Consider the following 18828-nt stretch of genomic DNA (forward strand, 5'->3'; position numbering starts at 1 on the left):
GCTTTACATCACAGGGTCTAATGGCGACAATGAGGTAGAAAACGGGCGAAGAATGGGAAGGAAGCGATCGTGTCGTTAATTAACGTGAAGCCCCAATATTTATCCTGGGGTGAAAATGGTAAAAGAATATTATGTCACAGGTGGATGTAATATCAAGTTCATCAGGGTTCATGAAGTAGTCACGCAACAAGAAGGAGCGAGAGTCCATGAGAAAGATCGATGGTTGAACAAAATTGTGCGTTACGGTCTTTAGGGTTAGTAGCTCATTAGCCACATGCACACAACAGCACATCAGAGTAATCAGCTTACTTTATTAAATTAACAATGTCCACAGGAAATGAATCCGCTACGTTAGAAGTATTCTCATAATTTCCATTGACAAACTCGACACTTACCTTTAGAAGGAATGACCGAGATGGACGCCCTGGACGCATTCTAAAATAAAATTTAAAACACAGAATTAATCAACCAAGAAACAGTTATGAATGCCACAAATTATATGAAAATGTACTACACACAAGAAAAAAAATCACGTATTCGAATTAGTCATGTCCATAAAAACTGACACAATCTATCAGAAAAACAGACATACAGATAAGTGAATAAAAGAGCAAAAGCAGCCCTTACAGGATGGTCACAACAAAGGTCAACAAAGGTGAACCGGGTATATGAGCGATAGAGTGCAGGTCATACTCGTAAATAAATTTGAAAAACAGAATATGTCGGTATCTCGCGCCGTTGTCATTTTATCAGTCGCTGAAGTTAGCCTGTTAGATCACTTCGTGGGCAAATTTAAATTGACTTTGAGAAGCGACGTTGCTAAATCTGCACGTACTTAAGGCCGGTTTGAGAAGCAAACTAAAGAAAGGAAACCTTTGGCAGGGGAGGGATTTGAACATTAAGCTCCGAGCTGACAGGATCGCGCCATATCAAGTACGCTACGCTGACACCGAATGAAACCTACGTGTTTGTATTTGATTCTTCTTTCTCGTCATGGCTCTCAAGCCGGCCTTAAGCCACGTGCACATCTAGAAAATCGCCTCTCAAAGCCCACTTGAATTCGCCCGCGAAGCGATCTGATGGGCTAACTTCAGCAACTGGTAAATAACAGTAAACAACAGTAAGAAATATAGATTTTTTTTTTCAAATTATATTTCAGTAAGACCAACTCTCTAACGATCCTAGGGGTTCGCGTTGGTTCCAACCTCTCTGTATAAAGAATACTTTATATAAACATAGAGCATCCAAATATTTCCCGGAAGCGAACTACAAGAATTACAATAAATAATAATAACAATAATAATAATAGTAAGCCTAATAATAATCTCGAGTAGTATTTATTAAAAGGAGCGCTTTGGCCGATCACAATACTACATTTTCTTTATTAACATAAAGTAAGAATTTTGTCTGTACAATGGTCAGAATTTTAAAAGGATGGCATTTCTGTATCAGTCGTGTCCACAGCAACAAGGAAATGCACTTCGTAATTTTCCGTAATTTCTGTCCAAGTATCTACACGCATCACGAGAAAACGGCTGAAGAGAATTTAATGAAAACTGATATGCGAAGTCGGGGGATACGTCACTAAAATCTAGGCCATAAATAATTTTATTCACGCTGAGTGAAATGGTAGTTTAGGGAAAGGCCTAAAATGTAATTCTCAAATATTTATATTACTAGTGCTCGTATCGATAAATACTACATAACTAAAGTTACACAGTACACAGTACAGTAATATTCTTTGATGTTATCCAGGATATAATTTCAGGTTTCAGCCATGACATGATCGGGTTTTTAGATGAAGGATTGACCATCGTATGATATGGAGCTTGATCTACAACGACAGAAAACCTTTGAGGCAATAAACTCAGGACTTTCGTGAACCATTCTTCATAATGAGTCGAGATCATCTCATTGTGGTAATCACCACTGCCTTTCTTGCCAATAAAACACAGTTCTGCACCGTCAAGAAATCCTTCTTCACTTCCGATGTGTAAAATTGTGATGCATTTCCCAGCTCCAGACGGTGTTTTGAATCCTCTACGCCATCCATAAATTTGCTGAATGTACCCTCTGTACAGATTATAGTTGTCAAAGTTGTTTTCTAAAGCTTCAACCACGTTTTCTTGCCATCCATATTATTCATAGGATGGTTCTGTCCGCACCACGTCCCGTTTGTAAAGAAGATCTTGTAGCCCTGTGCTCTTAAGTCTCTAATTCGCCTAAGGTAGGTATATCGGGATGCAGCAACTGCCACAGATTCCATCAGCACTGGTTTCCTGTTTAGTTTTTTGAAGCGGCATCCCAAGCTTCGAACTACTTTCAAAAGCGTAGAAATTGATATATCAGGAAAATCCGGCATATTTTCTAACAGTTTCATGTGGAGGCTTTTTAATTGTGTTAAGTATCTTATTCATATAAAAATCGTGCATATTTCTTCGTATTGTGCCCAAAGTAAAATCATCGAGATGGATTTTCGGACACCCCGGTCTCACACACTGCTTCTTTCTTGACCTGGATGACGTATTTCCATCGTTCTACTTTGAAGCGGCTCCTACTCTCTTCACTGACGACAGCGATAATCCAAGACAATCTGCCACCTTCTTGTACATATGGAACCTCTTGTCCCCTACTTCCCCCCCACCCCCCGCTCACATTGAAAGAAACAAATAGCACTCGAAATCATTGCAAGTTCACCCTCTGATAAGGGCGGTCTCGGAGGCATCTTGAAGTGACATGGCCAACACGCAGAACATAGGACAACTGAAAATAGCTTGCGGATAAACCAAGGTCATGGGCATTCCGTTGCACAACTGCCCGAGGTGAGTGTACTGTGTGCGCGCGTGATTACTACTGAACGCAGCAACACTGCGCCCGTTTCCACCACTCGGCCTGCTGTTAATCGCACGGTCCGGCGTACACAAAACCTCCTTTCAATATTACTCTTCATAAATTCGGTACCAAACTGTACGGTTACAATTGTTGTTGTTTCTGATAACCATGACTGAGTGCTTCAAAACAAGCCCAAGTTTGCTGTTGTACGTTTAACCTGGGCTGAGAAAGAGTTGCTTTAGAAAAATGATAAGAACTTTTTTCGGGATAGTTGAAAAAAATTGTAACTTGAGTATTACACTACAAATACATGTGGTTATAACATAAAAATTGCATTACGATCAGACAAGTAGTTTTCCTTGTATATATTCCTAAGCGAGCGCTTCCTAGAGAAGAAACCAAAAACCCGGGCAATATTTATTACAACCACAAATAAAAAATATTTAATGAACGTCGAAAACAATATGTCTTATGTACGCTAATGTAGAATTAAACAAGGAAAATATTGGTATAAATCGCATTGCAATAGGCCTACAGGTTCGTTTGTAATTAAATCCTAAACTCGAGTGTCCATAATTAAAAAATCCGACAGTAGTAAGACACCCGTGCTTCGCTACGGTATTAAACTGAAATTTATAATTGAATGCTTAACGTTTTATATTTAATCCACCGAAATTCGCCATCTGGCTCGTTTTCTGAGAGATTACAGAAAAGTTCCCATTTTTCAATCTTTCTTTCCAGCAATCGATTTCGTACTTCCCGGGTTAGGTCCAGGTATTCTGCCCGGTCTGTTGGGTCCCTAAATCTTGGCCATCTTTTCCTATAAGCAATTTTAATATGGATCAAATCCTTGAGGAGATCCGGCGTGGTGTCGTCTTGGGTGCCTTGGCGGTACTGAACCCGCGGCCGGACTGCATCCGTAGTCATTACCCGGCCAGGACCCGTTTCCAGCACATTTGGACGACGGTCCAGAACTTTTTTTATTTTTTTGCTAGTTGCTTTACATTGCACCGACACAGGTCTTATCGCGACGATGGGATAGCAAAGGCGTAGGAGTTCGAAGGAAGCGACCGTGGCACTAAGGTACAGCCCCAGCATCTGCCTGGTGTGAAAATGGGAAACCACGGAAAGCCATCTTCAGGGCTGACGGATGCAAGCTCAGAGCCGCGTGCCCCTGATCGCACGGCCAACTCGCCCGGTGGTCCAGAACATTATTATTAGGGTGGATGGTATTAGTTGAATATAGATTATTATTATTATTATTATTATTATTATTATTATTATTATTATTATTATTATTAACCCCGCAGCAAGATGCAAGACCACTACTTGGCGGTAAATTACATCTGCTGACATTGTCATTGCTGACAATGTAACCAGCACCATTGTCGTGCGTAGGCAAGTGTGCGGGATTTCTGGCGATACGAATGATATACTTTCGTGCATTATTATATTATTACAGAGGTTAACAACTGCACGGTCAATTTCCTTCCTATCGTTTATTCCAAATATGTAATTTTAACTTTAACAATCTGGGCCACACGCCCTAATTTTTACAATTCCTGAGCTCTCAGCTCACAACCACATATTACCAAAGGGCAGAAATCCCCTTATAACATGGAGCCCTTGCTCCCACCTTTAAATCTCAAGCCTCTCTGAGGCACATTTCGAACACAAGAAAGAGCTGACCCGCTCTCAATTTTTCAAGCCTATTAAAAGGCAATACCAGACTTTACACCTAATTGCCATCGAGGCACAACTTACATTAAATGGAACGGGGGTTTCTCGTACCCAACCTACTGGGCCTCAGTGGAAAAGAACAGAGTAATTAAATGGCCCAAAATACCAAGGTGAATGGAGGCGTTGCTTGCATTCCTACATGAATACTAGTTAAAACCCAAGGGGCACTAGGCCGATTAACACGCTAGAGAGGTGACTCGTATAAGAAAATTTTAATACATTAAGAGTAGAAAATCGGTTAAGAAAACGTAGTCACCTCAACTCAAAAATGAAGGGGAGCTCGAGAGGGTAAAGCACTCTCTATCCCCGATTTACAGTCAAATTAATAAGAAAATCTTACATAAGCCGGCACTAAGATACATTTTTAGAAAGGTAGGTTACATAGAAAAAGTTTCTAACCTTCCCCGAGGGCTAAACTGCTGAGCTGGCAAGAATTAAAGATGTTAAAAGGCCATTACCTTGTAGAAGAGCTGCTGGCGGATGAAAAAGGCTCTTCCCGCCTCCTGCTATACTTCCATACACTAAGCTAGGTGTGGCGGAGAGCCAGGAGAATCAGCAGTTTTTATACTCTCGGGGAAGATAAGAGACTTTCATGAATGATTAAGACACACCCACAGTCGTTTATTCGTCGGCTAAAGTTCACACATCAAATGTGAAGAAGGAGGACATGATTGGTCCAAAATTAAAGAAATTCGGGATTGGCTAAGTTCAAAACTGGCGGAACCCACAAATGAGAAAACAAAATTTAGCAAATACCAAAACTTCTGAATACAAAATTTCTTCAAAAAGTTCCTTCACTTCGCACCAAGGTGCATGATCATAGTTTTTTGGTAGAGACATCTGTGAGAGAATGTCCACACATCTTGATAATTAGTAAACAAACACAATTCGAAATTAACACAGTTACATCTTCTGATAAACAGTTGAATTAATTCAGAGTTTTAACTGTAGAGGAGTACTTTAAGGCGGAAACTTCAAATGCGCGGCGTATAGGTGTACCAACCGGTACATAAATAAAAAATATGTGTGAATAAATTAATTCCATCCCCTGGTCTAAGGAGTTTGGACAGCCAAAGTAGGGGACTGCCTGTAGGGGTGAAGTACAGTGGGGACTTCGAGGGCCCTGGGACCGCTACGGTAGCTGTGAAGACCCTTCAGGAACTCTGAAAAGTGGTGGCAAAAGAGGCTCTGGTTAAGACGCAGCAGGCCGGTCTATTACCTCCAGTTTTGAGATATAGGGAGCGTGCACAGTACTAATAACAGAGAGCTCTGGCGGAGTTCCGAGAAGTAATAGGGTGAGAGTGCGTTCCGCTGTGGTGAAGACTTGCGTCATAGTTACGGCAAAAAATATCGTTGCATCTTGTCGTCAAGGTATGAAGTACTCCTATGGAAGTAGTAATACAATATGGGTTTGAGTACATACACTTCCAAAATAGTCGCAAGTCAACAGTGAATAAAGCGCAGAAACTAGCTGACAGTGGCCATGTGTTACAAGTTGAAGAAAGACGAACTGTTTCCAGTTGTATACTAACCGGCTTCGTCATAAGAGACGAGTGTTAGCAAAAGCACGTACAAGGTTACAGTTGAGGTAAGTACGTTAGCTCATTATAGGTAAACATACAGTATTATATTTTACAGTTTAATTTTATGTGATTCAGTGAAGTCTGTAATACTTCGAATTTCTATTACATCTTGACAATGAACGAAACTGTTGAATCAAACTGTGAGTGTGTGTGTGTGGCTGGTGGCATTTCACAGAACTGTAATTCTGATTCAGGATTTAGTAAGACAAATTTGCCTCAAGAATGGGGGAAACTAAATCAGAAAACGGCTGGTATGTAATATCGCTTTTAATTATGTCAAAATTAAAGTGCTCACAACATGATTAATACAGTGTAGATTTTATATCTACTAGGGTCCGTAAAATATGCGAAAGGGAAGAAGGTTCCCAAGAAGAGGGCGAGAACTGACAGGGGTGCTGTTATTACCATCGATGAACTAGGAAAAACAGATGTAGGTAATTCGCCTTGGACTGAAATGATTAGAGCGGAGCTGAAAACAGTCTGAATCGGTAGACGAATAGAATAACAAGTGTGATGACTTATCGAGTTCAAGCGCGCCCTGCCAAGCAGCGCTAGAGTGTGGTAGGTCCACGGTACCGATCAGCTGGTCTTAGGAATGGTGACACAGGAAACGTATTAACTCTGTAAGTGATCAGTATATACACCGTCTTTTTTTAAACAATGAGAGATTACAATTAAAATACCACGGCGGAGAACAATGGAAAAATGGCATACACGGATATAAGAGCTACGACCTCATCATCATCATCATCATCATCATCATATTTTAAAGGCTAAGCCTTGTCGCTGCAGCCACAGTTGTCTATCTTGAGCCAGTCTTTTCAACACAGCGTAGATCTTGCACTTCATCCTCAGAAGCAGGTTCTTGAAGTAAGACACTCTGGGCCGTCCTCTTCCTCTTTTTCCAGCAATTCCTCCTTCACCGATATTACAAAGGAACTCCTCATGCCGCAGAATGTGACCATCACAGGTTGCGAAAAGTACAAATTACTCGAGTGTATATATACATAAATAACACAACTCCCAGCATATTAAAACAAACACTCATGAACTATTTGAAGGTAATACTCTACTTACGAACACAGTTTGTCGGTTACTGGACTTTCGAAAGCTTGCGTGAAGATTTGGCGGATTTTCGAGATTGTAAATCTCGCCGGATTTCTTTCATCTGAAGAAAAATCGGCACTTGAGATAATGATAAACAAGTTTGGGGATTATATCCATAACATGTTGAAGACAACTGCCAGCTCCTGAAGGATCAACTGAAATTTTGTCTACAGAATCGATAAAATCAAAAAATATTTCGCCCCACATCGACTTTGAGTTCAGTTTTTCACGAATTACTTTCTTAGCCTGGAAAAGAATGTCGCATATACTTTTCGAAGGGCGTATTAAAAACGCTTCATTATTGCTCGAACCGTAGTCTTATTTCGGAGCGAACTGAAAATGTACTTTGACTACTGTCACATAGAGGATGGGCACAGGGCGAACACTTAATACATTTAGAAGAGTGATTAACAACGAACCCAGCCAAGGTCTGGAGAAATTGCTGAATGGTATGGACGGAGTCTTGGGTAAGGAGTACAAGATCTAAAAAAACGTCCAAAACAAAAGTAATGTAGTGCAGTCGTACCTAGTCAGGTGATGTAGGTAATATTTAATTAGGAAATGAACCTTAAAGGAAGTAGATGAATATTGTTACTTAGGTAGTAAATGTAACTGAAATGAAATGTCGTATGGCTTTTAGTGCCGGGATATCCCAGGAAGGGTTCGGCTCGCCAGGTGCAGATCTTTCTATCTGACACCCGTAGGCGACCTGCGCGTCGTGATGGGATGAAATGATGATGATGAAGACAACACATACACCCAGCCCCCGTGCCATTGGAATTAACCAATTAAGGTTAAAATCCCCGACCCGGCCGGGAATCGAACCCGGGACCCTCTGAACCGAAGGCCAGTACGCTGACCGTTCAGCCAACGAGTCGGACGTAAATGTAACTAACGATAGCAGAAGTAAGGATAATATAACACGCAGACTAGCACAAGGAAGAGCTTTCTTACGAAAAAGAAATTTACTCACTACGAACACTGATAAGTATTAGAAAGATTATTATTGTTGTTTAAAGGAGCCTAACAGCTAAGTCATTGGCCCCTACTGGTATGAGGTGCAACGAAATGGAAATTAAAATTAAAACTTCAAAATGTATCGACTAGAATCTAAAACTAATGGTGAATGAAAAGGTCTTTTCGGCATCAGAAAGCATACTAGAATAATAATACAAATTTTGTTCAACATTAGAGTGTCCTTTTAAATCCCCATTAGCTGATGCACTCCCGTATTTAATCTTCTTTCTTTTTTTCCTAGTGGTGTCTAGATTCTCTTTCCTGTTGGGAGTTTCACTTGAAAGGTATTTCGACAAATTAGGGAAAATGTGAGACACTACTCCTAAACGTAATTTCCATCTCACATGAGACAACCACTTTTTCACCATTCACTATAAAATTATCTGATTTTACAATCAAATCATCATAGAAACGAACTGGACAAATTCTACTATTAAGCGTTAACACAGTATCCCTTCGTGGAATAGCTATGGCCCATTTTTCAAATTTATTTATATCCTTCGGTGGTGAAAAGAGTCTTAATACCATTAACTACTCTACCATAGCCTGACTTACAGCCAGGCACAAAACAGTCCGGCATGTTTATTAATTTAATCGAGCCACATAACACGTGCTGTAAGTGCACAACACACAATGAACTGATTTTAGGAACTGAAAGCAAAGAAAATTAAATTACTGAGTTGAAATATCTCGCACAATAACGTCTCCCGCACTTCACACTTGGCTTGCCGACACTACTGGAGCACGTGTTGGACACCGTCGCTTGCAGTGCTTCCAGTGCTTCCAGTAGCGGGTCCACAAACTACCACCCTACAACGGCTGAGTCATCATACTTGTTATTCTATTCGTCATTCTAAAATTTTGTGTGAAGAATTGTGCAACAATAGAGTCACTATTGGCATAAGAACAAATTTTAATAAACTCATGAACGAGTTGCTTCATCTTCAAGACGATTCCACAGTATTCACTTCCGGAGAGTTTGTTTTAAGTGATTTTTTTTATACTTCTCATATTACGCTAACAGTAAAAATACTTTATATAGCATTTAAACCTCAGTTTCCAAGTGAAGGTGATGAATGGTTGAAGGTATAATTTAAAGGTATATCATGACTTGTACGAAGAATACATGTAACATCTCTCGTCTATTCTTGCTGGCGTTTCTGATTTTATTTCTGTGCAATCTATTGTAACTCGACCGGGCTGAGTGGCTCAGACGGCTGAGGCGCTGGCCTTCTGGCCCCAACTTGGCAGGTTCGATCCTGGCTCAGTCCGATGGTATTTCAAGGTGCTCAAATACGTCAGCCTCGTGTCGGTAGATTTACTGGCACATAAAAGAACTCCTGCGGGACAAAATTCCGGCACCTCGGCGTCTCCGAAAACCATAAAAGAGTAGTTAGTGGGACGTAAAGCCAATAACATATTATGTAACTCGTGCGTCAGGATGAAATGCTTTAAAAGCCGAAAGCAAAGTATTTTGCACGGATAGTTTGCTAGGCCAGAATATACAATCAGAAGTGCGTTTCTTGACTACTCCGAGAGCAGTAAAAAATATTCGCGCAGCAGTAGTCCGATGTACACCAAATATGACTGCCAAGGCAGCAAAGATTATACCCAATTTCATTTTCATTAAAAAGAGTAAACAACACGGTTATTACTTATATTTATAGACACTTTAGAAAAAGGAAAAGTAAAACATTTAATGTTTTAAATGAAACGAATGTTAAATCCTTCAGTTGTGCCTCACGTTTTACGCTCTGGTATCCATGAAATCCTCTGCATATGTCCAGGGGGGAGGGGGTGTTGGGACCACAACTTTTATTCACCTTCTTCGAAATACTTAGAGGTACTGTGCGTGAGTTAAACTGTGTGCTCACATCATTCCCACTAAAAACACCTGTGAATTCGAAAGTTGTTTTTTCAATCTGAAATGCTGCTTGCACCGACTTATGTAGTTTTTCACACTCATTTTTCAGAATAAATTAATGAGTTTCCTGATTAAAAGATGTATATTTGAGCATTTCATTCCTTTACTCGCTCTTTCAAACCGGGATACATCACATTCTCTTTTCGGTTTCTTCTTATAGCTCTCATGAAACAGATGGTATATATGATGGATGATTTTCAACATTACTTGGCTTTCCTCTAACAAAATGTTCACTGCAAATGACGGAGCATTTGGTGGGTTCCCATGGAGTTCAATCTGCACTGAAATGCAGGAAAACATTATTTATTTATTTATTTATTTATTTATTATTATTATTATATTATTATTATATTATTATTATTATAAATATTCAGCGTAGTCAAGAAATGTGCACATGGAAGGACATGAATGTAAACATACGAACCTACTGCAATGCACACTTGAAATGAAATGTACCATTTCAAAGTGTACTTAAAGGAACGTGTTCCTGACTTGGCATACCTGGTATGTTTGAAATGTGTGGTATGAAATATGTGCCAACAGTGGGGTTCAAATCCACTACCTCCCGTATGCAAGCGCACAGCTACGCGCCCCAACCACATGGCCAACTCGCCCAGTCGTACCGAGTGGAACAGCCTGCCTGAATACTGGTAAGAAGTAGCTGGGGAGTTAGATAACTTTTCTTCAGCATGCCATTCCTCTGGTTCATAAATTTGCTGATACTACTGGTACCGTACGTAACACACTGATTCATCATAGCATTCGAGCTATTCAATCCCTACTCTGAGGCACCCACTGGAATGAGCAGTGTACATATTTAACGGAATAATGACAGAGGAGTGTTCACAGCTGTCTGCGACCTGGTCATTCCTGCTCTGGAAACTTTGGACTGTTAGATCGACACCGTAGTACTGTACTGTTCTTTGAAAGTGAGAAAATATGCGGTTTATCATTTGATCGAGTATTTTATATGATGACATTGCCTTTAATCGCTACTTTCCTACTGACGTCGTTGTAATGACCTATGTTGATTTCAGTTAGGAAAACCACAAGGTCAGTCTTTCTGAGAATCCCGCAACGGTGCACGGATACATCACCTAGTTCAAAAATATACGGCAAGAAATGTTTATGCTTTTAAACACACACAACAAATCTACAAGCCAATAAATTTTATCAAAATGGTTTACGATGTCTATCCGTTCAGCAGTTCCCTCAAAATGGCGTCAATATAATCCCCGCTGAGTGCTTTAAATATATAGATAGTGTAACGGTTCAAATCCCGTTACAAGATGATATCTGTATTTTTATTATTGTATGATTTTATCAGTATTTTATTATTATTATTATGTCAGTATTATTATTATGTTATCTGTGATATTGTACTATTATTGTAATTATCCGTTTTATTCAATTTTGCAATTGCCTGTTGCTTGCAAGATTGCACTTAGAAGTATACATATATACGTATGTGTAGTATAACACTCAATACCTGTACAGTGAGAATTGTTGTATATATCAGAGATTGGAAGTGACGTTGTTATATTGTGCAATATTGGTGGAGATTCTGCCAAGTCATCGCCACGCCTTGGCTACGTCATTGTATTTATTTAGAATATGCGCGCACGGACTCGTCGCCGCGGGGCTATTTCACCACTGTGTGTAATATTTGTCGCGTAGGTGGGAGTATGTCATTGTTATTTCTGGAGATTACGTAGCGGTGTCAACCAATGTCTATATAAGGTGGGTGCACATTGTAGCGTCAGTCATTACTTATACGGATGCAGTACAGTGAAGTAGTCTACTAGATCAAGAGGCCTTTGGTGGTCAGCCAACGAGTGTGAACGAGAGATGGAGAAGACTCAGTGAGCCATTAATTATTGGTCATTGAGAGAGTGAGACCAAATGGTTGGTCCGTCACTTAGTGGAAGACGCGGACGCAAGGCTTACCAAGGAGTCAGAGAGGGCAACCCTGGACCTACCAAGAGGTCATACCATATTGACTTACAAAGAAGTCAGATGATATGGAGAAGAAGCAGTCTCAAGGATGTATCACCACGTTAGGCGTGACACATCTACAGTAAACACCAGAGCAATGGATTACGTCGTAATTACACTAAAAGTGTTGAAGGTACAGTCAAGTGAATCAGTGAGGGAAATATTTCGTATAAATTGTTAAATGTCCGGTCAAGAAGAATTCAAATTCATGCCTAGTTTCTTTCAGTTGCAATGTCATAATTTCACATTCTCATCTGTTTTATCGCAACAAGACTCACTATTTTTGATATATTTTTTAAAGAATATATATTGTTCTATCAAACGAATTCATAGTTTCATTTCATTGACAGTAAAATATCTTAACCTCAAAATTAATGGGGAAACCGAACGCCAATCTCCTTTTCCCAGAACTTATATGGTATGTTGTCAAAAGTAAGCTTATTACCCCACACCCTAGAGATGGTCAAGAGTCTCATTCTATTATTGCTGTACTGAGTGACAGCTGGCGCCCTTCAAATAACGTATGTGTAAGTAAGCAGGTAACAAGTAAGTGTGAGTACAGGGTTCGACGAGTGTGTATTATATATAATGAATGCTAATTTTCATCATTTCCATTTTAAATGCAGATATTCAGATTTTTCAAGTTAAATGCAGTTTTATATGTTTGTAAATTTAGTCAAACAGTCAGGAACATCTTACAAAGTGTCGACGCAACGTGGGACTCGAATAAATTCAGAATTTGTTCTGAATGACAGCATATCATAGGTTCATTTTGGGAGGAGTGTGCGCATTTAAGCCAACGGAAATTATTACCGGTAAATGTCAGGACTATAATTTTGTGATATATATTTGTATTTTGGGGATATGTCAAGGGATTTGAAGAGGGAAATTAATTTGAGATCGCGTACTATCACTAGTGAACCAAAGATGGACAAGGAAGACAAGAACAAGTCATGTGACGACGAGGTCATTGCTTCTGCGGACATCCAAGGTGAAATTCAGAGTAGGGAACAGGTGAATACGATGGAAAATTCTGAGGAAATTCAGGAAAGTGCAGAAATTGAGAAGCACACTGAAACTCAAAAGGAAATCGCGGGGGGAATGAACCAAGATTTTTTTAATTTGTTCATGGCCGAAATGACCGGGCTCAAGAAACATATGGAACATATGGAGGAAAAGATTGATATTTATTATGGAAATAGGAGTAAACAGATGGAAGAAGTGATTAGTAGTAGTATTGAAAATAAGAATAAACAGATGAAAGAAGTGCTTGGTCGCTGTAGTAATAAAATGGAGCAAATGATTGGTATTAGTAATGAAAATAATAAGAAACAAATGGAAGAATTAATTGGCAGTAATAAAGAAAATTTTAATGTGACCATTAATAAAATAGATTCTAAGATATTAGAGATAAACAATCAAACATCTAAGTCAGAATATATGTTAGAAAGTAAGTCAAATGAAGAGTGTGTTGAAATAGGAGGTAAAATGAAGTTGAATCGGAGCAATATTCATATTCAGATTGAGCATGTCAAAGGAGCATTTTCAGGGAATATCGTAGAATTAAGTGATAAAATTTCTAGTAATCGGGAAGAAATTCATGAGGTAGTCGAGAAAAGATTGGACAAAATTTACAATGTAATTGGGGAAGATACGGGGGAACAGATTAGTAGAAATGAACAAATTGAAAGCAAACTTGTGGAGGTCACTGAACTACGGAACAAACAGGAAACGCTATCACAGCAGGTGAGTGAGAGAGAGGAAGAATTGCAGGAAGACGTGAGAATAGTGGAAGAGAATGCTGAAAGAGCAGCGGAAGAAGAAGAAGAAGTTGAGAACTGCCAGGGAGTGATACGGCAGAAAGGTAGAGGTGAGACGGTGAGAGAAGTGGTAATAGCGAGTGGTTTGTTCAGTAGGGATTGTGATTTAACCAAGTTTTCTGGAAAACAGTTCAGTACTACAGAATTTGTAAAAGTAGTCGAGAAAAGATTTGCAAGTAAGTTGAGGAATAATGTTATTGAATGGGAATACGTGTTGGAGATTTTGTCTAATGTGTTTGTCGGTGAAAGTAGAATATGGTTTCGAGTATACTGGAATAATATGTCTAATTTAGAAGAGATTAAAGTGTTCATTGATAGGCTTTGGGAGGAATGTGTACTAGGGCGCGCGCGAGAGAGAGAGCGCATGATAGCTGGGGAAAGTGGTATTGTAGAGAGAAGGGGAAAAATGTTAGCCGTGTATCAGAGAAGGGGTAATCATGATCCGCAGAGGATTAATAGTTGTGTTGAAGGTGATAGTGGTCGGAAGAGTAATCAGAGAGAATCGGGAGATGGGAGGCGTATGGATTTGAGTTGTGAGAGAGAGGATCAGAAGAGTAATCAGAGAGAATCGGAAGATGGGAGGCGTATGTATTTGAGTTATGAGAGAGAAGGTCAGAAGAGTAATCAGAGAGAATCGGAAGATGGGAGGCGTATGTATTTGAGTTATGAGAGAGAAGGTCAGAAGAGTAATCAGAGAGAATCGGAAGATGGGAGGCGTACGGATTTGAGTTATCAGAGAGACTATGATAGTCTTGATATGAATGGTATCCAGGTGTCTTTATCGAGCCAGAGTATCTCAGATTCACAGGGAATCGGGTAAGTTAAGTAGACAGGCTGAAGGTAGTAGATGAACTGGTATTTAGTATAAGTAGTTATGTAGTGAAAGTAGAGTTAAGAGTAGTGTGATTGTGACCTAAGTAATGTTAAGTGAGATATTTAAGTAATGACGTAGTCGTAGATAATGAAGTAATTGATGGTAGCAGTAAGTTAGACGTAAGAAGTGTTCTGTTAAGTGATGTAAGTACTTGTAATGCCGAGAATATGACGTAAGTAGTGAGGTAGTAACTCCGATGATGGAAATTGTGATATGAAGAAGGTAAGAGAAGGTACTATCAGATCTTATAACAGCCGTTGGGTAAGTCACAGTGTGTAAATAAGAAGATAGTGGTACCAGTCAATTGAAGATAATTGTAAGTTTCAGCCACGCCTTGTTGTACCAGAACTTGTGTATTCAGTTGTTTTAGGAGCTGACTTGGTTGCAAATCATGGAAGTAGAGTAGACTTTAATTTAGGTAGTGTGTGTTTGTTCTGGGAGGAAAACTAGCAAAGAAGTACGTGTTAATTATGATGGTCTGAGGTAAGTGTTGGTGACGTGTGTTCTTTAAAGATATATGAGAGGTAAGTGAAGGTGTTCCTAGTGAGATGAAATGTTAGTGTGTGTTACGTGTCTATAACGACCAGGATCTGAGGGATCGTCGGTATGAGGCAGTGACGTGAGGTAATTTGAGTGAATTACAGGAGGAGTAATTGTGTTCGATGTTAGGTAAGCATCGAGAGGTATTTAGTGGTAAGTGAGAAAGAACACGTATATGAACATAAATTTGTAGTAAATGACCAATGATCGTTTGTGGGAGGTAAGTACCCCATTCAACTTAAAAATGCTAGTGAAGTCTTAGAACAAATAAACATTATGCTGGATTACGGAATAATTGAACCATCTTGTAGCTATGGTATTGGACCTTAATTATTGTTGCCAAGTAGGATGTGATGTTTTGAGATATGTAAGTTTACAAGGGCAAAATTGATTCAGTTTGCGTGACAGAGTGCTACTCAGAGTTCCATTTCATCATCTGCAGAGGCGGGAAATATTTTGAAGTTATTATTTTGTATCAGGGGTATTTCACTATTGTGAACCGTATCGGGAAGTGTGCATATTCCTTAAAAAGATCAGGAAGGGGATATTGTCGGAATTTGTAGTATTATATATGTAAAGAAGTATTTCACGTGAGATTTGTTGAAATAAGAGTAAGATGATTAAATGTTGTGAGAAACTGGCAAAATAAAACTAACATCTGCGATTTGCGTGTGAACCAAGTGTCGTATTGGTGTATTGGAAGAATAAGTGCTACATTGTCATGTACTGTGTGACAAAAAAAAAAAAACGGAGAACAGGACATTGGACAGTTATCTACGATAACAATATGCGAGAAAAGTTCTCATATAAGTGAATTTTCACAAAATGTTTTGATATGTTAAAAAAAAGAAGAATGTTGTATATTGATTGAAAATTATTTGTATGTGTTAAATTGAGTGCTGTACTCTTGTGATTTGTATGAGAGAAAAAGAGAATGGGACACTGAACAGTTATCTACGATGGCAATGTGCGAGAAAAATTCTCATATTTGTGATATTTTATAAAATGTATGGATGTAGAAAAAGAAAATTATTGTTGTATACTCATTTAAAGTGTTTATGTGTGTCAGTGTTATATATTTATATTATGTTGTTCATAAATCAATCGATTCTTTGTTCTTCGATTTATTTATGAGGGAGGCGAATTGTAACGGTTCAAATCCCGTTACAAGATGATATCTGTATTTTTATTATTGTATGATTTTATCAGTATTTTATTATTATTATTATTATTATTATTATTATTATTATTATTATTATTATGTCAGTATTATTATTATGTTATCTGTGATATTGTACTATTATTGTAATTATCCGTTTTATTCAATTTTGCAATTGCCTGTTGCTTGCAAGATTGCACTTAGAAGTATACATATATACGTATGTGTAGTATAACACTCAATACCTGTACAGTGAGAATTGTTGTATATATCAGAGATTGGAAGTGACGTTGTTATATTGTGCAATATTGGTGGAGATTCTGCCAAGTCATCGCCACGCCTTGGCTACGTCATTGTATTTATTTAGAATATGCGCGCACGGACTCGTCGCCGCGGGGCTATTTCACCACTGTGTGTAATATTTGTCGCGTAGGTGGGAGTATGTCATTGTTATTTCTGGAGATTACGTAGCGGTGTCAACCAATGTCTATATAAGGTGGGTGCACATTGTAGCGTCAGTCATTACTTATACGGATGCAGTACAGTGAAGTAGTCTACTAGATCAAGAGGCCTTTGGTGGTCAGCCAACGAGTGTGAACGAGAGATGGAGAAGACTCAGTGAGCCATTAATTATTGGTCATTGAGAGAGTGAGACCAAATGGTTGGTCCGTCACTTAGTGGAAGACGCGGACGCAAGGCTTACCAAGGAGTCAGAGAGGGCAACCCTGGACCTACCAAGAGGTCATACCATATTGACTTACAAAGAAGTCAGATGATATGGAGAAGAAGCAGTCTCAAGGATGTATCACCACGTTAGGCGTGACACATCTACAGTAAACACCAGAGCAATGGATTACGTCGTAATTACACTAAAAGTGTTGAAGGTACAGTCAAGTGAATCAGTGAGGGAAATATTTCGTATAAATTGTTAAATGTCCGGTCAAGAAGAATTCAAATTCATGCCTAGTTTCTTTCAGTTGCAATGTCATAATTTCACATTCTCATCTGTTTTATCGCAACAAGACTCACTATTTTTGATATATTTTTTAAAGAATATATATTGTTCTATCAAACGAATTCATAGTTTCATTTCATTGACAGTAAAATATCTTAACCTCAAAATTAATGGGGAAACCGAACGCCAATCTCCTTTTCCCAGAACTTATATGGTATGTTGTCAAAAGTAAGCTTATTACCCCACACCCTAGAGATGGTCAAGAGTCTCATTCTATTATTGCTGTACTGAGTGACAGCTGGCGCCCTTCAAATAACGTATGTTTAAGTAAGCAGGTAACAAGTAAGTGTGAGTACAGGGTTCGACGAGTGTGTATTATATATAATGAATGCTAATTTTCATCATTTCCATTTTAAATGCAGATATTCAGATTTTTCAAGTTAAATGCAGTTTTATATGTTTGTAAATTTAGTCAGCAATTCAAGAAATGTTTACAATAGATGGCCATTTATATCGGTTTAGTATTATTTTTACTACCCACAAGCACCCTCAGCTTGAAAGCAACAATTACAATAGAATAACGTAATTCGCGCATTTTGTGTAAACACTGTGCGTTAAGAAATGTTTGCTTTACTTTATTTTTAAATAAACTGTTTAAAGACATCTAACGGTTGAATTAATAAACGAGGGTGCCTGGTGGTAATAAGACACACAGAAAAACCCAAATGCATGAGAGAGGAGGCGAAAATATCGAACAGAACTATCAATAACATAGTCGGTGAATTAGAATATGGCGTATAAACTTCTGTCTCTCGTTTGATAGCACTCCAATAACACTTGAAAAGAGGACTCATCACAGGAAACTTTAAACGGCTATAAATAATTGGAAGTCTGCCCAAATGCTGCTTTGGCTTTCAATGTCTATTTTACTAGTTTTCTCACATCCACTGAAGCAACTACACCTGAAACATTCCTAATCGAGGCGACACTTTCTGATCAAAATATGCATGGAAAATTTAACGCAAGCTAAATGAACTCGGCAACTAGAGCACTATAGATCCGTATATTAAAAAGCAATGAATGAAAAAAAAAAACCTCACCATAATTAAGAGTACCTGTTCTCCTACTCGATCTGAAGTGATCTTATGACAGCCTCAAAACTACGTATAAATAAACATGTCAAAGATTTGCATTTATCAACCTGTAACCGTTGATAAGACAACGATAGCAGATAACTCAGCTATCTGCATCCATTCATTATTAGATTAAACGACCTTTAGCA

General features: G+C 38.8%; 1 protein-coding gene across 3 annotated transcripts in view; it reads right to left on the reverse strand.

The window, feature by feature from the left end:
- The window catches only part of Klp10A (kinesin-like protein 10A), a 664442-nt gene that overhangs the window by 335551 nt on the left and 310063 nt on the right, over positions 1-18828 (reverse strand). For all 3 annotated transcript variants that reach the window (XM_067145844.2, XM_067145843.2, XM_067145845.2), the window contains one exon: positions 396-435. In XM_067145844.2, coding sequence (XP_067001945.2) covers positions 396-435 — 40 coding nt within the window. The remainder of the gene's footprint in view (positions 1-395; positions 436-18828) is intronic.

This window comes from Anabrus simplex, chromosome 4, assembly GCF_040414725.1.
Source record: "Anabrus simplex isolate iqAnaSimp1 chromosome 4, ASM4041472v1, whole genome shotgun sequence".
In the NCBI taxonomy this organism is placed as follows: domain Eukaryota; kingdom Metazoa; phylum Arthropoda; class Insecta; order Orthoptera; family Tettigoniidae; genus Anabrus; species Anabrus simplex.